Genomic DNA, 21,580 nt, shown 5'->3' on the forward strand with positions numbered 1-21,580 from the left:
ATTTATTTCAGCCATCCTGCTATAATTATTTAGGAAGGTTCATATTGAAAATCTGTTCCTTCTGAAAGAAAGGGAGAAAGATTTCCGATTATGTTTGTTTGCTGATGTGCCTGTATACTTGATAAGCATGTTATTACGGGGGAGGAGAGGCATTTTGATCTGGTAGTTAGTGAGGCCGCAGTTCAACTTTCTGCAAATGTTAAGCATTTATTACAGTTTCATCAGTGTTTGTACCCCCTTCAAAGTCTACCAACAGTCGACTTATAGCTGCTTAAAATTGAAATATAATATCTGAAAGAATAGGCAGAGCTCTTTAGGTACTAGACATTTCAGTAGAGTATTGATAAAAAGAGAACCGTACTGTAATCCATGTCTTTCACTTATAAGTGAAGCATAAAAACTAGGCCATTTCCAGTCATTTTTAAATGAGTGCCATATTAGACTATGTGGGTTATTTTCTCTCTAAAGTCATCAAACATTTACAATTGGACTGGCTTCTCTTTCAAGCAGGAAGGGTTGTTGATAGCAGATATGTCAATGTCTTCTTTGAAAATCAGCTTAGATAGCTGGCTTGTGGCGGGTTTCTTTGCTAATAAAGGCCTTTTTTAGAATACATTCTTTCTGCCATCAATTTACTTTGTGTATATCAAAAAGGGTGATACTTAAATATAGGCAGTTGAAACATACATTATCAACTCAGACACGTGTTTGACTTCCAAGTACCTCAAAGTACTCTACATTGTTTATTTTAATTAAACAATAGGCATTGGTGTAATATGCCAGGTCTTCTTTCTGTGCCAACTCAGTGCTGCTGTCAACATTGTTTTGCATTGATGTGGCAAAGCCGATAGATGTGAACCACTAGAATCCTCTGAAAATGGAATTTGAGACTGTATAGCACCAACCAACCACATACTGCTATAATCTGTGGTGCTTCAGTCATTTTTCAGTTCCATTCATAAGCAGCTTTCAGAGGTGCCCTTGAGAGCAAAGACAAATTTGTGGCACAGATTTAATGCACAGATAGCTAACTAGCAGCATGAGAGGTAGAGTTTATCTGTTTTTTTCCAAATTTTAATCAATTCATCTGGAAGGAAAAGAAGAATACTTAATATAAATTTGGGGTGGAATTCAAAGTAGCACTAAGGAGACCACTCCATCATTGCAAACGTTTCTGGTTGCCATACAATCTCCCCCTCTTCCACCACTTATTGTTCTGGGCATTCTCACAACCCCCTAGACCTGTGCAAGGGGAGAAGAGCAGGGAAGCCCTTTTGCACTAGTGGGACTCATACTGGTTCTAGCTTTGGTTGAATCTGTGCATTAGTCTGGAAAGTGTAATACAGTGGTACCTCAGTTTTCAAACATAATCCATTCTGGAAGACCGTTCGAGTTCCAAAACATTTGAAAACCGAAAACTCAATATGGAAGCCTCAAAACGGAAAACTCAATACAGAAAACTCAATACAGTGGTACCTCAGGATGTGAATGGGATCCATTCCAGAGCCCCGTTTGCATCATGAATTGAACGTAAGACACATTTGTGCGTGCGCAGGTCGCATTTCGTCGCTTCTGCGCATGCGCTTGACGTCATTTTGACCATCTCCGCATGCGCGAGCGGCGAAACCCGGAAGTAACGCACTCCATTACTTCCGGGTCGCTACGGAGCGCAATATTTATCCCGAGGTATGACTGTACAGAATGTTCAACTTCTGAGGTGAGTTCAAAAACCGAAGCATTTACTTCCGGATTTACAGCGTTCAAAAACTGAAATGTTTGTCAACGGAGACGTTCGAAAAGCGAGGAACCACTGTATATAGTGCTTTTAATGGTTTTATCCCATTCACTCCCCACTACTGCGGCTTCCTCCACTACCACTTCATCCTTTAGCCTAGCATTCTGTTCCCAAACTGGGCGACCAGATGCCTATGGGAAGCTCATAAGCAGGATGTGAGTCTAACAGCCCTCTCCCTACATGTGATTTCCAGCAACTGGTACTTAGAGGCATAGGGCCTCAAAACACTGGAGGGGGAACACAGCTAGAGGAGGCAGTAGTAGTCCAGTGAAGAAGCCAGCAAAGACTCTGAACCAGTCTCTGCTTGTTGTGAAGGCACTCTTGCAGCATGCAGCATGGCTGAAGTATGTGCTTTCCTATTGCATCCATTTGTAGCCTGAATTTATTGCTTTCTTACAAACCTGCATGGTGCAGCTGAGTGCTGGATGAGAGCTGGGGCCAGTCACTATCTGAAAATGATAAACTAGGATGGGGGAGAGCTCTGCACTCTGCCATGAGGTCCTTAGAGGAACAGCAAGATATAAATGTTAGAAATAATAAATCCAAAACCCCTTAAGCTCCCTTTATTATTCTGGAGCTCTTTTCAAGAACTTTCTGTTCCACCATTGGGTAAACACTGTAAAGCAGAGATGGAAATGAGCTGAGGAAGTATTATCTCATGCCATTGCTCTTCTAAAAGCAACTCCCAGCTTGAACTCATCCATACTAAAGGGTTACATAATTATTATTTTCTCGGAGGAGTGATTAATTTTAATGTTTTTTGTTGCTGCAAGATAGAGCTAAAAGGACAAAATTTAAACTAATTTTTGAAGTCATATATTTTCGGCTTGCATTACCATTTCATTCACCTTTTAGAGGATTGTGCATTCATCATACACCTTATACATAACGTTTTCCCTTCTTGAATATATGTATCTGACTGCTGCTTGTAAAGTATTCTGCAGTTAACAAGACAAAGGGGCCCGGTGCTCCCTGTTCAGTGCCGCACAGTTGCTTTGTCCAGCATACTTATATATCCAGTTATTGTATGCTATGATTATTCCAAACTGGAATATGCCATAAATTGGGGGCTTTAATTTCCCTTCATTTCCTCCCTTGATTTCTCTGATGCCTCTTCCTCCCTTGACAGTCTTACCTTCTTTCAAAAAATAAAAATAAAAATCCTTCTCCTCTGTAGCTTTATAGTAATATCCATTACCGACTCATAGCCACTGTGTGCAAAGCCTTTCCCTTTCCTGTGTGGAACAATCCTGTGATAGTGGTCTTTTCTGACTCTGTAAAGTATCCCAGAAGTTGATGGACTCAGCTCCCATTAGCCCAGCCAGCATGGTCAATGGTCAGGAATAAGAACATAAGAAGAGCCTTGCTGTTCCTTTTCGTCCAGCACTCTTTTCTCACTGTGTTTAAGTAGATGCCAGTGGGAAGCCCAGTAGTGGGACCTGAGTATAAGTGTGCTCTCCCTTGGAAAGGATGACTTTTGTTGCTGTCCAACAAGACCTGGAGGGCACTAGAAGGTGGCTCTAAAGAACACTAATCCAGGAGTTTATTTAGTTTGTTCAGGAAGCTCTACTCACTAGTACAGTCCAGAATACATCATCTGAAATTCCTATTATCGAGACCAGCCTTTCTCAGCTTTGGGTCCCCAGCTGTTCTTGAACTTCAATTCTCATCATCCCTGACCCCTGACCATTCCACTACAATAGGAGTTGTAGTGCATGTTGAGAAAGGCTGACCTGGACTGCTCCTCTCTTTATAACTTTTTCAATAGTTGGAGAATTTTAAAGGTTTTGGGTTGCTGTTTTGCTGTGTTTTCACTTCACATAGGCACAGCATCTCCAAGGCTTGTAAATGTAGGGTTGATGAAGCTGCCACATAATTTTCTTACTCTGTAGCCAGAGGAGGTTGGAATAGAATGTATTATTTCACTTTCTCTTAAGAACATTAGGGAGCTGTGTGTGTATGTGTTGCAATTAAAGCATTTAAAGAATACACATATTTCTCTTTGCAAAGCTACACTCTTTTATCCCCCATCTCTCTTATTTTTAGAATTTCACTATTAAAAGATGGAGGCCTCCGAATAGCTAATGTGAGTAAATCAGATGCTGGAAGTTATACTTGCCTGGCAGAGAACCAGTTTGGAAAAGCTAGTAGTTCAACTAGCTTATTAGTTACAGGTAATTAGATAGCTAATTGTCTATCAGTAGCAAATTGTATGAACTGAGAAATTTGTGAAACAGACATTCCAGTTTTATATTTTCAGTTTACTTTCAATTAGTACTGCATGCACAATTCATGTGAAATATGTAATCAGTGCTCTTGCTAAGCTCATAGGAAAATGGTTTTATATATTAGACTGTTTATATTGAATGCTCTATCTTTCAGAGTTTTTTATACGGTGACGTTTCAGCTTTTTCTATGAAACTTTCTGATAGTCTCCATGGACAGCCATATGAAATCTCTGTTGCCTTAATCTTAGTCTATACTTGACCATGCATTTGTGGAGAGGGAACAGGTTTACAGTTTTGAAATGGAACTAATTTTTGCTTTAAAAATATATATGACAATTCCATTACAAAAAAAAAGAAAGGAAAATTGGGTTTGTGTCAAGGACAGTACTGGAGATTTGAAATGCTTTTTCATAATACATAAAAGAGTGCATTCCATATCCTCTGGTTGTCATTCTCAATCCTCAATCCTCTCTTAGGTTTTTAATTCTGCAGTATGCTTATGCCTATATTTTTTCACAGTGCATCCTTGTTTCAAAGGCAGATTTTGCACAGTTTCCGGTTTCATCAGATTTCCTCTCTACTTTTGAGATGTTTCCTAACATTCCTGAAAGATGCTTGATTGGAGTTTGGAAAATCTTTGAGGCAGGGAAACTGTACTTAAGTCTTTGACTCAGTTTTGTGTGTGTGTTGTATACAAAATTATACTTTAAAAAAAACACAACTATGCAGGAAAGTAGAACAGTAATTCAGACAGCTGAAACTGACTCTTCCTGTTCTTCACAGAACCAACTCGGATAACTCTGGCACCTTCAAACATGGATGTTTCAGTAGGGGAAAGTGTTATCTTGCCCTGTCAAGTTCAACACGATCCACTGCTGGACATTAGTTTTACATGGTATTTTAACAGCGCATTGACTGACTTCAGAAAAGACGCATCTCATTTTGAGAGAGTAGGTGGGGTAAGTTGTAAAGTATTTATTTATCTTCTGGTTGTTATCGTTAACTATACTGGTCATCTGGAAAGGGCAAAACATGATTTTACTAAACTTAGTACGTTTGTAGCTTTTTAACGACAAAAACAATACATAACCATTAAACTGCTAATGATAGTGTGGGGTTTGCTGCATATTATTAATGGATTCCACGGTAGAGGAATTTCTGCAAAATAAATCTCACCTTTTTATTAGTTGTAGAAATGTACTTACAAGTGGATTGAATTTACATATTCTCTTTTGCAATAGCCCATCCATTTTGCCCAGATATTATTTTGCTCCACTCATTTATATACCCTTTTGGGGGTTTGAACATAACACCTCCCGTCCCTGGAAGATATAGCTGCTCCTGTTATGTCTAGGATGACTCCTACCATAAAAACCTTCTTGTAGTTTATGATCTGCTTTGGCGGCTCTGCCACAAAGGTCCGGTTTTCATGTCACAGTAAACCAGAATATGGCTTGTCACTATTTCCTGAATGTTCTGCCTCCTTAATAGTTGCTCACACCCACTATGTTCCTCTCCAAGTTTTTAGATTAGCCCAGGACCACAGCTAAGGGATCATAGGTAAGCTATCTTCTTAATCACAACCTATAACCTTGGGGTAATCCTTGGCTACAAATCATGTTTGAGGAAGAGGGACCTTAAACCACAATCCTGGGTTAAGATAGCACAGTAAGTGGCCTAAAAATGCCTGAGAAGGTGCAATCTCCTCCTTGGGAACCAGCACATTTGTGCCAAGCCATGGCTTAGCATGACAAGAAAATGCAGCCAAAGTGAGGCTGATTGCAGAGAACATTGGGCAGGGGCTTTGCCAGTGATATACCAGCTGTGGAACTCCCTCCCTAGGAAGGTTAGAATGGCTTCTTCTTTAGTTTTAGGCAAGCTATTAATACTTGTTCTTTGTAGCTTTTAATTCTGCCCTTTCTCTTTAAATGTGCATTTTTCTTGTTCCTAATCTGTTCCTCCTAATATTGCTTTAAATTGCAGTTTTTGAATTGTGTGTTGCTTGGCTGGTGTGCTTTTGGATCAAAATGCAAATTCATAAATAATTTTATGAATAAATAAGAGAGTCCAATTACCCATGGAATTGTGCGCTATATTCCCCTATAAAATTTAAGACTAAATTGGACCTGACATGAATCACATGATCGTGTCTCCCCCTCCCCCTTACTAAACATTATGCTTTTTTCTGCTTTTCTTTTGCTACATTCAGCTGGGGGGCAATCCAAATTGGGGCAGTGGGAAAAGGAGCAGGGAGATTTAAACTCTCTGGCCACACTTTTACAACTTATTTGCAGAAACAAAAACAAAAAAAATTGGACTCGGCAAGATTTAAATAAACATTTACAATTTTATTTACAGAGAACAAGAAATATAACAGGTGATAACATAGTATTATGTACAAACAGCAGAATGCAACATTTGATGTAATAAACCAGAAGTTGGGGGAAGTCACAGGGAGGGGGGAAATTGGAAAATGAATGTTAAGTAATGATATTGGATAGTTGTTATCAGAAAAGAAAATCAATAAAAATTGTTTTTTAAAAATAAAAATAAACTTTCTGGCCACACTGTGGCACCAACGGTAGCCTCACTCCCAGGTAAAACAGCAGTCAAGAATGAACTCTCCTCTTGTTATAATGAAACTATCGTTTTTCCTTTTTTTCAAATAAAAAAGACTAAAATTATAATGAAGTTATATCTAATTATAAGACTGGATTGTTTTAAAATGCAATGTTGGTACTATACAGCTTTATTCCACTAATTGCTAATGGCAGGAATCCAAAGCACGGCATGTAGTGTTCCACATACGTGCATGGGCCAACTTTTTTCACTTCCAGTCTGCCAGCAGTCAATTCCCTCCCACCTCTTTTAAAACAAACAAACAAAGCAGAGGTTTTGGAAACCTCTCCAGCACAGCACCTCTTGAGGCCTTGAAGAACTGGGAGGCGGGGAGGGGCAGGGAAATCACATTACCATCATACCTAACTTAGACCATTTCAAACAAAACCTGGCCTCTGTTCAGGTGGCCGGGTGTCCTACCCCAGTGTTAAGCATCGTTTGTTAGAATTGTTTTATTCAGCTTTTATTTTAAAGGGTGACGTCTTAACGATTAGCTGACAGGGGCTGAGACAGTGAGTGTTCTTTCAGAATGAGACACAGCTTACTGTCTCCTGCCTAATTAAACTTCTCACCCTGGTTTCTAGCACCTGAGATGCAGCTCCCATCTTCTGCAACTAGTACTGCAGGTCTTTTCAAGCCAAAAGAAGAAGTCTTGGGATCAGCTTGTGTCACCACATCCTATTACGCTAGGCTTTCAGTTCTAGCCAGCGCTGCCTCCTTGACTTTTAGAACTGCATTGCTTGAGAGCCGGGTAGCTTTTCAGAGCACGTATGCCATGAAGCTGTTGAGGGAAAGAGGGCTGGAATTTCAAAGAGAGAGAAGCTACTGAGAAGCTTGGACGCTTAGACATAAAGACAGATCAAGTGATCGCTGCTTGACATGTGGCAGAAACTTAGCAAGTTGAACGTGTTATCCCAGCTTCTAAGCCCCACTGTATTTCAACTTCCACACCACCTCTGAAATAAAGATATAGGAAAGTGAATGGGTTGCACTATGGGCCCACAGGGTCTAACAAACCCTGCGCAAGGACTTTCGCTTGCGCAACAGGGCTTTGCACACATACACATACACTCTCTGAAATTGACTCTTGGGGAGTCAAGTGAACCCCAAAAACAGGGGGGAAAGGGAAGGGGGATCGTTTCACCTAGCAAGCTGCAATGCTTTTGCAAACAGACTGATTGGTAGAGGGTGACGTGGAATTCCACTACACAGTAGACCTGGGCAATATATCAGTATATCACCCAGGACAGCTTTGATGGGCAGACCACAGTGACAGCTTCACTCAGCAGTATATCGCTGGTGAAACGGCTGCTGCTTCTGAGTCCTCTTTCCTTCAGCACACTAGCACTGGAGGAAAAAAATCTGCCGGTGCTGGAGGCAGAAGGACTCAAGCAGTGGCAGTTTCACCAGCAATATACCACTGAGTGAAACCGCCACCATGGTCTGCCCCTCATACTGGCAGAGGGAGATACAGCTGGTTCCTCCACTTCTTTAAACTGCTTGGCTGAGGAGCACGCCACTGCCCTTGTCTCAGCCAAGCAGTTTTATGGAGCCTCCAACCCACCATCAGTTTGCACAAGCCAACTGCGCAGGGAGCTCTGCTACAAGTACTCCTGCTTCCCAGCTGAGGGAGCCCGAACCCAGCTCCTGCTTGCACGGGAGCAGAAGCTGGATCGGGTCTGCTCAGCTGGGGGGGGGGTGCAGGCTCTGTCACACTTTTCCATTGAGGGGTTCCCGGCTGCGTTCCCCTCAATGGAGAAGTTTAAAGGAGCACCGCCTGGCAAGGCTGAGGCAGCCCAGCAGCTGCATCAGAAGCTGTACAGGAGCTCTCAGATGCAGCTGCTGGGCTGCTTCCACCTTCCCCTGTTCCGTCTGGCTGCCTTCAGGTGGCGCAGGGGCTTTGAGCAGCCCCGATCCTGCTCCTACTTGTGTGCATTGCCCCCAGCGCGCCAGATGCTGGGCTGAAAGTGCCTCAGGTCCCACCATGAGACAGTTTCTCCCAGCGCCTTGCCAGCTTATTTCAACATTGTGGTTTATTGTCATACTGTGATGTTTTGCTGGTGATGCACCGCGATGTTGAAAACCTAATATCACATAGCCCTACTCCAGAGCTTTATTCATTTATATGTCTACTCTGGAACATTTGTAACTAGTTAAATCCAGTCCAACTTATGCACAGGTGTACTTCCTTTCCAAGCTGAGGTGAGCTCATTTCTTTAAAAGCAGGGGATTAAAATTAGAAGTTTTGCCCAGATTTCTCCAGTACTGTGGGAGTGAACTACAGATGGTCTTTGATAGCGTATGCTAATTGAGGTGACACTTCTTCAGAAAAGCACACACGAGACAGGCTAGAGAGCACACATGCATGCAGACAGATATGTATAGTCCTTAAATATTACATTTTGCCTGGTGTGTAGTAACCTAGTCTCCACCACCACCACCACCACCCCAGATGTCCAAGCAAGTAAGGATTAAACAAAAATTGCCTTACCATTCTCTTGACAGATGATGCACACAGCTTCTGAACTGTCAACAGGCTGCCAGTATATCACTGTGTCAGAAAGCCTAATATCAGCTGAAACTGGGTAGACATCAGTATTAGAAGTGGTTACAATGTGGTTACTGGTTTTAATACCTCCCAGACTGATGGTGATTTCTGTTTCAAGAGTCAGCGTAGTGCCGGTCAGGGAAGGTGACCTTCCTGTCATTGTGACTTGACCACAGCAACACATATCTAATTTCACTGGCTGAAAGTGAATGAAATCTCTCCGACTGCCAGAATTCCAAGAAACATTGGCAGTTTGAGAGCATGTTGCTGCACCATTTTTGTAGTGCTTTCACAATACCCAATACTGAGTTACACAAAATGCTACGGCTTTGGTAGCACATCCTTGGTGATACGGTGAATGAGTAATATTGGAATTCAACTTTCACTCTCTCTCTTGCCAACATGATATTGTTCGCCGTGATTAGATACAGCATTGTTTTGTCTATTCAAACTTGTCATCGGAGAGGTGCACAAGCTTATATAGAGAGTTTGACAATCCCACAGGCAAATTTATACTTAGTGCAAGATTTATTTCAGCAAATAAATTACCGCACTGGAAAGGGTGAATGTGGGTGTCTTAGCCTTGAGGCTTGCTTTACACTGTCAGTTCTCACTGTTGTGTGAATTTATATGTTGTGCTCTCTGGAAGAATTTTGAGCCGCAGTTTTTTACACCAAACATCACACTCTTTCCCATTAATTGTATACAACACTTTTTACAGATATTCCAGCTTGTATTAAACATAGAAATAGTCAATCATTACCAGGTACTTAAGTTTTCAATTAAGCTAGTCACTTCAAAAAACTGGCAAGGAGAATATTACATTTGGTTTAAGACACTTTCTTTTAGATAAGACGTGACTTTGCATTTTTGGAAAGCAAAGGCCACTGAAAATAATTTAATCAAAAGATTAAAGTGCTGCTGATTGAGATCATAAGGGAAACAGAAGGAAAATAAAGCATCTAAACCATATCTAGGGAACTTTTTTGAGCCTGAGGGTTGTGTTTCCTGATTGCCAGTGTTCCAAGGTCCTTATGTAAGTGGTGAGTGGGGCCAAAACGTGGACAAGGTGTGTGGATGAACATGCATGCATGCACACCACACATGAATGCAGCACACATAGCGTGCACACACCATCCCCAAAACGCAAAAACTTTCCTGCAATATAAAGAAGCACAATCATTAACATTCCCTCTTTCCATTGGTTCATAAAAACTCTTACCCAGCCATCCCACCACAAACGAGAAATCTCCATCCAAAAAAGACCCAATAAACTCTTTGCAACAAAGTCAGCATTTCTTTTTCTTATGAACATGGCTTCGTGCTTAAGAAACTCTCAGTGGGTCGTCCTGTTATCTTCTCTCTCTCTCTCTCTCTCTCTCTCTCTCTCTCTCTCTCTTAACGGGATTGATTTTTGGTTCTTATGCACTGCTGTTTTTGTAGCCTTAGAAAAGAAAATGCTTGCCTAACTCCTGTCCTCTGTTTAGTTGTTATTCTTTGTTTCTTTCATTATTTATTGTTGGTGTTATAGATTGTGAACAATCAAAATAAATTACTGGTGGTTTCCTGTAGACGCATACATGCACAGTGTGAGATGATTTTATTTGACAGAAACACACAAGTGTCTATCTGACACTGATGCATTGTTAAGGGTCATATAAAGTGTGATGTCTTGAAGTGTGAAGTCACAGTAGACATTTGTGCTTCGGGAAGATAAAGTTTTGCAAGTTTGAAAAATGAGACAGAGAGAGAGAGAGAACCACTTGTCAGCCTTCTGTCACTGGAACTGGAATTTTTAATGCTTCTAAGAGCTGCTTTCTTTTTAAGGAGATCCTCATTACAAACATCTTGATAGAACAATGAGTACTCAAGTCATTTGGCTTCTTTTTTTTTATAAGGTCAGTTTTATATTTGCTGCGCACCTGTCTGCCCAATTTGGGGCTGGATGCTGGTTTCAGCTAGTAATTGGGGGCATAGATGATATCAGAGTCAGATGGCAGGCAGAAGGTTAAATTGTTCAGGCTAAAGAGAAGAAGCAAAGACCTGGGATAATAAGAGACCCATTATCCCCATGGATAACTTGGCTGGTTATGTAGTTAACAAGGCTCAGACTGGGCATGGCAGGTGACAGGTGTTTTGTGCCCATAGTACATGGTGGCAACCAGCAGCAGAGGCCTGGCCTTCCGTACTTACTCCTCTGTCTTTTGCCTTACTTGCACAGACAGAAAGAAGCCAGAGTTTGGCTACCAGGACTCCCAATTCAAAGTCCCATAGTATCTTTAGACAGAGTTTCTTCCACTAAAATGAAAGTTCCTCCCTTTACATCTAGGACCCTTTGACCCTTACTTAGAATCCAATCTGGGGCTGGAGTTGTTTTGTTGTATGCTTGCTTTTAGCATCTTACATTTGTACTTGACATTTTTATTTATTATTTTTATTATTAACTTTCTATGCTTCCCTTCATTTGAGGATCACAGGGCAGTTCACCACAAAATACAAATACTAAATGAGAACACAAAATACACAATAAAACAAAAACAAACCAACAACACCCCTCCAACAAACACATTTAAAAGGCCATAGAATGTTAAACAGCCAAAGGCCTGGTTGAAGAGGAACGTTTTCACCTAGCGCCTAAAGATGTGGAATGAAGGCGCCAGGCGAGCATCCCTGGGGAGAGCATTCCACAAGCGGGGAGCCATAGCAAAAAAGCCCCCATTGTTGTGTTGCTGCCCTCTGGACCTCTTGTGGAGGAGGCGCATGAAGAAGAGCTTCAGATGATGATTGCAGGGTCCAGATCAGTTCATAAAGGAAGTCAGGTCACATCCACAATCCCAGTTCTTTTATTCATCTAAATTTAAAGGGCACCTTTTTATTATTCCCCTACAGCTTTCTCAAAATTCCCCAGGGAAGCAAATCTAGCTACTGAAAAGAATTTCATCTTCCTCTGTCATATTCTGTTCTATCTCTGTTGTGCATGCACATGCTAGTGCACAGTAGACAGACTGCATTCCATGCAAGCAATTATTGATAGAAGTGTTACTTCAAAGCTGGTTTCTTCCTCTTGGGGACAGGTTGCAGCTCAGTGCGTACAGCACATGCTGTCATGCAAAAGGTTGCAGGTTCAGCCCCTGACATTTTCAGTTAGGGCTGAGATGGGCTCCTGCATGAAATTCTGGTGAGCTGCTGCCAGTCTCGTGTCAACAGTAGTGAACTAGATGGACTAATGATCTGACTCAGCACCAGGCAGCTTCCTCTCTTTCTCTCTTTACCTGAAAAAATCCAAATGCTGTTGAACCAAGAACAAGCAAGCTAACTGAATATAAGTTTTAAATGCATATATTTATCTGAACAGAGTGCATCGGGAGACTTAATGATTAGGAATATCCAACTGAAACACAGTGGAAAATACGTGTGCATGGTGAAGACGGAAGTGGATAGTGTGTCATCTGCAGCAGATCTCATAGTTCGAGGTATGAGCGATGCTACTTACTTACCTAGGCGTAAGTAAACACATCTTAGGGTGTTTCCAGATTGAGTCTGAGAGTTCTGTTGTTGTATCTAAAGTGTCAGACACTGCCTTGCAAACCTCAAGAAAGTGTTCCTTTTTTGCCATGTTGATTTCCTGCTGGTTCAATATGTACATTGAGATCTATCAGGACCAGCAGTAGTGACAGAAAGAGAGAGACTGTATGCTGGAACTCTGGTTGAAGTCCCTGTCAGAAAGTGCTAAATTAGCAGTGGTGGGAGATAGTTTCTGAATGTTTCTTTCCAGCTTCCCATAGGTTTCTGAGATGTTCCTCCTACTTCCTGAGATCTGAGGAAATGAACAGTACACAATACACATATTCACTTTATATGTTGCAGTGGGGGGTGTGCAAACACAGCAACTTGTTGCTATTGAAAGCCCAATTGCTACTTAGTCTCTAGCAATGAATCAGGGAAGTTCCTAAAATTATATATTTTGACAACTATCCAGGATTCTCTCTTTTTTATATATAGATTACAAGCTGCAGAAGTATTTTAACCATAGGATGGGATTTAACTAAGTTGTTTTGTGTATGGAATGAGGCCTACTCCTGCAATAAATCTTCTGGAGGCTTGGGGGGCCCAAAACAGGTTTAGGGGGCACAAGGGAGAGGGGGAAGGTATTACTGTGCAAGTATACATCAATTCACACCGTACAAATTAATACTAATTTGGATGAAATTTGTCTTTATGTGTTAAAGTGAATGTGACAATCTTCATCCGTGGCTACACTATTTTACTTCAAAATAACATTGTATTAGCTATTACCTGATGTTCTCTCTGTGTGTTTTTATTTTAAAATGTATTTAAGAAGAAGAAGAAGAACGCAGTAGTATATTTTGTAAACTGAAGAAAATCCTTATTTCCAGAAATGCTTAAGAAAGCTTTCAGGGTTAAATTGCTGTCCAGGGTGCTGATGCGGTTTTGTGCAGGGGAGAAATGACTACCAAGCGAACATCATGGCAAAAACTGCTTTAGATAACAAATTGTCAAACCAAAAAGATGTATTAGCAGATTAAGGCAGGACATCAAGGACTAAAGTAAAAGACGCTGATTTGAAAAGGTAGTGAAAAGTTGCTGAATAAAGGTCCCCGGAAGAATACATCATCTGCTCTCTGCTTGTGAAACTGCTGTTTCAGAACTTGCTTTTACAACTATAAAATAACCAAGCAGGAGTTTAGTAAATGTAAAAAATGGCAGTTTTATTGCAATCTAAATTGTTTTCTTCCCCCCACAGTGCTGGCAAAATAGAAATCAGCTGGCACTGTGTTTAAAGATTTGTAGAATAAGTGCTGCCTTCATAACACCTTTCCAATTTAAAAATCTAATATCTTATTGCATTAGGCTCACCTGGACCACCGGAACGTGTAAAAGTGGATGAAATAACAGCTACCACAGCCCGGCTTACTTGGCATGAGGGCTTAGATAATCACAGCCCAATCGCTAGTTATACAATACAGGCCAGGACACCCTTTTCAGTGGGATGGCAAAGAGTCACAACAGGTAGAGGGAAATATTTTTGAAGTGTTTATGAAGACTGCATTTTAATATTTTTTTGTTGTGGAGGAAACCAGGAATTTGCAGTTTCTTTCAAAATACTCTGTTACAGTTCCTGATGTCATTGATGGGAAGACGTTCACAGCCACTGCAGTAGACTTAAACCCTTGGGTTGAATATGAATTCCGTATAGTTGCCAGTAACAAAATCGGAGGTGGAGAACCTAGTTTACCCTCAGAAAAAGTAAGAACTGAAGAGGCAGGTTAGTGGGTTTTTTGTTTGTTTGCTTGGTTCAATTGATGCAAGTTCAGTGCAGCAGGTTTTCAAACCTTTACATTTTTAAAAAACTTTTGTAAAATTATTTGATTTTTTTCTCCTGTTTTTAGGCAGTTCAAGAGATGAGTACTTGGCACTCAGTGACTAACCAGATTTATAATACACAAGTGCTTGTGTGCTCAGACAACTTTTACATGAAGTTACATATTAATGCATATACTGAAAACCTTTCCCTTGTACAAAATGATGAACTAGAGAAGCCAAATTGTAACAGTGGGGTGCTTGCTGCAGTCCTGAATTCTGTTCCGTCCAACGTAAAAAGTGTCACCTATCTGTTCTGCTAGAAGTTGTTGCCATAGCACTGCTTGACAGAATGGCTTTTGCTGGCATGTCTAATGCTTTGCTTTTGGCACCACTGAACATTCTTAGGTGAGGCATAGCAAAGCGCATATACTGTGGACCCTCACATCCTAAGATAAGGAAAACCAATTTCAGTCACCACAGGTTGGAGATTACTGGAGAAGGTCACTAAATAGTGGTGTTTGATGTGCAGCCCTGGAATATTTTAGGTAAAGGCGAGAAATAAGCCTACACAGGAATAAGAAAATTATTCCACAGTATTGCGGCTTTGCCATTGATGTTTAGAAAGTGGAAAAATTGTGAATACAAGTGAAGATCAGAGTATTCTTTGCAGTAGTCAAAACAACTTGTTTATATAGTTTTAAAAAATGGTAGAGAATAAAGTAGGTTTGTGTGAGTATTGAACAGGAGCACTCAGATAGAAATTGCTTAACGATTGTTTTTTCTTCTTCTGAGACTCTGCCACCCACGCTGACAAGGTGACTGCAACCTTTATGTAATGCTTGCACATGCTTCACGGGGTTCCTTTCCTTCTCTGTAATACATACATATATTTCCTCTCCTTAGAATGTGATTGTGCAGTTTAATCAGCAGAGCACTGAAAAGCAGGATGTCATAATTCTACTATGATAAGAATTCAGAATGGCCTTCTTAATTTTTGTGCAGCTTTTTTAAAATTACTTGGCATAAATGTAACATAGAAACCAGCTCTGTCTGTCTTTGAGCTACAAGAATTCAAGCACTACCTGGGAGAAATCTGCCAGTCAAGCAATACTCATAGAACATACTCAGCACTTTGTAGACTTTGTCTGAAGAAGGGTTCCCTTCTTTCAGGAGACTTAGTATGGTTTTAAAAAAAACAACTTAATTCACTTCTGAATATTAAGAATGGTTATTCCCACTAATAATGAATTTTGACTGTTGAGCACTCATTCGGGTGACTCCAAAATAAGATAGTGGCTTTTAGATAAGTTGGAGACTCCCTATGAACACAGAAACATATACCGTATTTTTTGCTCCATAAGGCGCACCTGACCATAAGGCTTTGGGGGGGGGGGATTCAAGGAAAAAAAATATGTGGCTCTTGGGGGCTTTTGCAGGAGGTGGGGGAAGTGAGAGAGAGCCTCGCTCTGTCCCTTCCCCCACCTCCCGCAAAAGCCAGGGATAGCCGCACGAAGCCTCCCCAGGGCAGAGGGATGAAGGCTCTCCGCTGCCCTGCAGAGGCTTCGCGGGCTACCCCAGAGCTGCTCGACCCAACCTGCTCTTTGGGGCTGGCGGTGGGGAAAGCCGAGCTTCCCCCACCTAGCTCATGCGCTCAGCCTTTCCGCCGCTCCCTAACCTGCTCTTTGGAGAGAGCCACTGCCAGCCCCAAAGAGCACATCGGGGAGCTCCCCAAGCTTGTCGGAGCTGGCAAGGGAAGCCTGGGTTCCCCCCCCCCCAGCCCCAGGGACCACACATTCACTCCATAAGACGCACAGACATTTCCCCTTAGATTTTAACAGGAAAAAGGTGCGTCTTATGGAGCGAAAAATACGGTAAATACAAACTTATGGCATCTGTCTGTCTCGAGTGAATATGGAGTGTACCTCCAGGGGTGAAGGCAAATTGCTGTGTTAGCAGCACCAAAGTGACCTCCCCAGGGTGCAAGCCTAGGAGGGCAGAGAAAGAGAGGAATTGACCTGCTTGAACCCTCAACATTATAGTAAATATCCTGGAGAGGGAGAATTGGGGCCAAGAGAGATATATGCCATGAGACAAAAGAACCCCTCTTTCTTCACTATGCAGGGATCTAAATAAATTTCTTTATCATGATATAGAACTGATACAGTTTCACCTCTGAATTTCTGGGACCATTCAATTAATGCGCCTTCTGTTATATTCATGTGCAGCTAATGTGTGTTTTCCCTGTACAGTTCCTGAGGTACCACCATCTGAAGTGAGTGGAGGAGGTGGCAGCAGGTCTGAACTGGTCATCACATGGGATGTAAGTGTTCTGCTTGGAATTTATTTCCCAAAAGTTGCCTTTTTATTATCTACTCAGTAAAAAATTACCCAATAACTGACATAAACGTTCATTTATCTGATACAGCTGACTTGTTCTGTCGTCTTAATATGTATGCTTTTCCTGGCCTCTTTCCAGAATATTATCAGAGCAATATTTAGCTAAGCTTATTATTATAATAGTCTCATAGGTTTTCAGAGTTAACACAAAAATTAAAACAGCTACTTGGGTACTGAAAGTACCTCTTCTCATCAACTTTATGTCCCCAACAAATAGCATATGTTTTCAGAGTTTTGGTCTGAGATTTCCTGTAAGATTATTTGACATATAAACAAAATCACACAGATTTATCCCAGTCTGGCTGAGGCCATCTGAAAAATACTCAGTAGGAGTAGGAGAAACCTGTAGATTGAAAGGGTGCGAAGGCCTGCCATTACTTCCCTTAGTGGTATATCCCTTTGATGACAGTGATGACATTGGAAATAGGCTTCTTAAGTCAACGCTCTGTAAAATCCTGGATGTATTTGCCTTAATAGACCCAACTTCCAACCTTCCAAGCCTCCACATAGTGGAAACCCAAACATGGTGTCTCTTACTAAGATTGTCATCCTAAAACTAGTTAGGAATTGCTGTCAAACTGAATGGGACTTGCATCTGAGTAAACACACTTCGAAATTTGTTCATTTAGGGCTAATGAATGCACCAGTCCTTGGTCTCTTTAGGGATAAAGCTTATTGTATTTCTGTTGTGGCTTTGTTTTATGTTCCATTCATTCCTATTCCCCAGGTTACAATCTTCATTCATTTAGTGCTCCTTTCTTCCCTTTATAGTTTCTTTTTTCTAATTCCCACCTTTGTTCCTTTTCCTATTCTCTTCCTTGTAAATGTAATAATCTCTCTTTTGCCATCCATCAGGCTGACTCCCCTCTATCTTTCAAACCCTTTTCAAACAAGACACTTTCTTACTGTACCTAACGGATGTTATCGCTTCTCTCCCTTTGTTGGTTTCCTGTGTCATCTTTCTTTTGCACTGCACATGTGTTTATTAGATTATAATATTAACTTTCTGTGTAGTTGATTATTATGCTTTTTGTGTTACTGGTTTGGATAGGGAATGGGACCTGATCTGTTTTATATTCTGTGCAGCTCTTAATTAATCATCTGTGCTTAATAAATGACTGACAATGATAACTCGCCTTAATGCTGTATGGAATTTATGCCACTGAATACTGGGGCTGAACTGAATGTCCTCTCTGTGAAACATTTAGTGATTTAAAAAACTTGCTAAATCAAGCAATATGCATGCTTTGTAAAAGCCCAGAATGTCGCTGGAAATGGCGCTATGAGATCGTGTCGCAGTAGTTCCATTGTACAGGGAAAGAATGAGGTGCCCCTAATGGTAAGTCGGGTCTGCATACTTCCTTGGGGTATACTGCTAAATATATATGCTAGCACATGCATTCCTAATGTGCCCTTGGGTTTCTTAAATTGGATCCCATTGCCCCTTTGGCTAATTTAATAAAAACCCTCAGGAGTCAAGCTTCTCTTCCTCATAACGTTGATTAGACAAATGAGACCTCAAATAATTCTTTTACTAGATTTTTTATGTTTACGTAGCTTGAATTTTTTGTTGTTGTTATTTTAGTATTTTATTCATTTACAAATTTTTGGCTTAGCCCGTTCCTGAAGAATTACAAAATGGTGAAGGATTTGGCTATGTCGTAGCTTTCCGACCTCTTGGCGTTACAACCTGGATACAGACAGTTGTCACGTCACCTGACACACCCAGATACGTCTTCAGAAACGAAAGCATCTTGCCCTTTTCACCATATGAAGTCAAGGTTGGTGTGTATAATAATAAAGGAGAAGGACCATTTAGCCCCGTGACCACAGTGTATTCTGCTGAAGAAGGTGGGTTTTTGAATCATCTCTTACATACCTGTCGTTATTTCCCATGTCAATGAGTGAAATATAAATATTTGCTTTGCTAGTATCTGTGAAGCCATGTTAATTAGTTGGCCAGTGAGTCCGTTAAGTTTCTTTGTTTTTCCTGATTCCCCTTCCACCTTGGGTTTTCTTATTGTTTTTGTTTCCTAATGCAGAACCCACCATAGCACCTTCTGGTGTATCTGCAAACAGCCTCTCATCTTCTGTAATTGAAGTCTCCTGGATTTCCATTCCTTGGAAAATGAGTAGTGGAAGATTGCTGGGCTATGAGGTAAAAATAAAACCCTGTGAAAATGTTCCTTTTCCTAGAAGCTAACATGACTGTGATAAGGTGTTTGGTTTTTTTTAACTTTCAAATCATTATTCAGTTGCCTGTTGGAAGCCAAAGCTTGCTGTTAAAATCAGCTGCTCTGTCTTTGCTTCTTTATGGAAAAATGAGTCATGCAAACATCTGGTGATGTACTTTTTTCTCTCCCCCAAATTTTGGAAGGGAAGTTGCTAAACAGGCCTGCTGTTTGAAACTAGAAAGGGAGCTTTCTGCTCCTGAATCTAGACGAACACATGGCATAGTCACAAATAATCTGTTCTTGGGGAGAGTATAAAAGCCAAATGTAACTATTCCCACTTTTTGTATGTGTAAAACTTGAGCTTTGCCTTATTTCCTGGCCTCATGCCAGATCAATTACTGCAAGCTCACTAAAACTGCATTGAGAATGGAAATCAGTTGGCAGTCAGCTCTGCTTTTGCTATCTGTATATGCCCGCTTGGTATCTACAGCATCTCTTGCTGTTTCTCCAGCAAAGATAAGCACCGTACCCAGTTTCCATTAATAAAAACCCAGTTGCATTTAAATACCCATGATTGTGCTCCTTTCTGCTTTGGGAAAGGTAGTAAAATTGCATGTGCATGATGACTTAAACTGGTGTTTAAGCTGACTACAAAACAAGCCAGGCGCAAAATTCGATACTGACATTTGCAATACTTAATAGCAATAGTGTTGTGTGCCCATGTAATGGTAGAGAGCTGCTGAGTAACTGCAACTTCTACGAAATTGAAAATAGAGCTGTTTCTCTGGGTTTTAAACAAAAACTTGGGGGGGGGGAGGTTTCCCTTTCAATACTGTGCTATTTCCCATGATAATCTGAAAGTAAAATTGCATTCAGACAGTTGGACCTGCTAAGCAATAGGTTATAAACAGCTATATCAGTGTAAGCAGCAAGGTCAACAATATGTTCTAAGTAGCCTACTCTTTGTATCCTTTAGGTGAGGTACTGGAATAATGGTGGAAAAGAACAGTCTTCCAACAGAATAAAAGCCATTGGAAATGAGACATCAGTAAGAATAACAGACTTGATGAGCAACCTTGTGTACTATACAGCTGTTCGAGCATACAACAGTGCAGGAGCAGGTCCTTTCAGTGCCACTGTCAATGCTACCACAAAAAAAACACGTAGGTATCATCACCAGGGGCAGGAGGGGGAAATGTCACAATGGGGTTCCTTTTCTTGCAAGGAAAACAAAATAAACTTTTAATAATGCTACCGTAAGCTCTGTGATGCTTTGGAAACATGCTTGCTTAACCAAAGAAGTTTCAATAATAGACCTTTTATCTATTTTTTGTGTCTTCTGGGAAGACAGTAACACAACTCGTACATAATGGGAGCAGTGCTTGGACTGTTTTCAGATAAAAGCAAGCAACTGGGCTTCAATATACTTAAACCAAAGCATTCTCTGTGCACCTGAAACAACATTCCTGTTATACTGATAATCTGGCAGTAACCAATTTGTTGCTCAATAACTTAAACCTTTGGGATTCTAGAGCTACATGTCAGTCATGTATCGTTGGAGTTTGGTTCTGATTCCTTTACGAAGAGGGAAGTCTTTCAAGCTGTGAACCCTGTCACTGTTGAAGAATATGCGTACCTGTGTGTGTGTGTACACACAAACACACACATCCAACAGTGAAGGATACTGTTTCACAGACTAGTGGGCATGTATACAATTCTGATGTGGGTGATATGCATAATATATTTGGATTTGCACCTGCTGCATTCTGCCAGCTTTGGACAGGTAAGAGCACGGAGGTTGTTATTACTATTACCTACTACTATTACTACTATTGGTAGCATAATTGGAACTCTCTGGGGGGGGAGTGTTCCTATTACTTGCCTTCAATATAGTGGCAGTGTTGTGGTACAGATTGAAACATAGCTGTATCTTACTGTTGCTACGTGAAATGCAGGATTCTCCTTGAACTGTTGCCTCTTGATTTGACTAGAAATGGGCAAATGGCCCCCATATGGTACTCGGAGTATCTCAGAAATAAACCACCTTGTCCTCCAATATATCAAAACCAAATTGGCTCCTTTCCCAAGGCTCTTGAAAAATAAAGGCATCTTCCCCACCACCACCACCCCGCCGTGCCAAAAGCGCTCCCACCTAATGAGCATCTAGTGCTGCTCTCACTGCCACTCAACTTCAACATAAATTTGTATAAAGTATAACTCAGATGGATTAGATTATTCTCCTAGGTGTTAAGATGGAGGTTAGAATTAGCATCAAAATCTATAGTTTAGAAATCTGAAATACTTCCCCTCCCTGGTGGTCAGAGGACTCTACTCTCTAGTGGTCATTTATTTTTCAAATTTTATTTATTTGAAGGTTTATAAACTGCCTCACAGCCAAAAGATACCAAAGCAGTGTTCAGTAAAATAAAGTTAGATAAAATATAAAAGAGAATGGTGTACAAACTTAGTAAATTGATTGTCTAATTTTAGCCAC

General features: G+C 40.9%; 1 protein-coding gene across 2 annotated transcripts in view; it reads left to right on the plus strand.

Moving 5' to 3' along the window:
• The window catches only part of CNTN3 (contactin 3), a 122,757-nt gene that overhangs the window by 91,462 nt on the left and 9,715 nt on the right, over positions 1–21,580 (plus strand). For both annotated transcript variants that reach the window (XM_053378171.1, XM_053378172.1), the window contains 9 exons: positions 3,842–3,969; positions 4,807–4,982; positions 12,546–12,663; positions 14,063–14,221; positions 14,328–14,477; positions 16,765–16,835; positions 18,529–18,763; positions 18,955–19,070; positions 20,063–20,249. In XM_053378171.1, coding sequence (XP_053234146.1) covers positions 3,842–3,969; positions 4,807–4,982; positions 12,546–12,663; positions 14,063–14,221; positions 14,328–14,477; positions 16,765–16,835; positions 18,529–18,763; positions 18,955–19,070; positions 20,063–20,249 — 1,340 coding nt within the window. The remainder of the gene's footprint in view (positions 1–3,841; positions 3,970–4,806; positions 4,983–12,545; positions 12,664–14,062; positions 14,222–14,327; positions 14,478–16,764; positions 16,836–18,528; positions 18,764–18,954; positions 19,071–20,062; positions 20,250–21,580) is intronic.

Source organism: Podarcis raffonei, chromosome 2, assembly GCF_027172205.1.
Source record: "Podarcis raffonei isolate rPodRaf1 chromosome 2, rPodRaf1.pri, whole genome shotgun sequence".
NCBI classification, from domain to species: domain Eukaryota; kingdom Metazoa; phylum Chordata; class Lepidosauria; order Squamata; family Lacertidae; genus Podarcis; species Podarcis raffonei.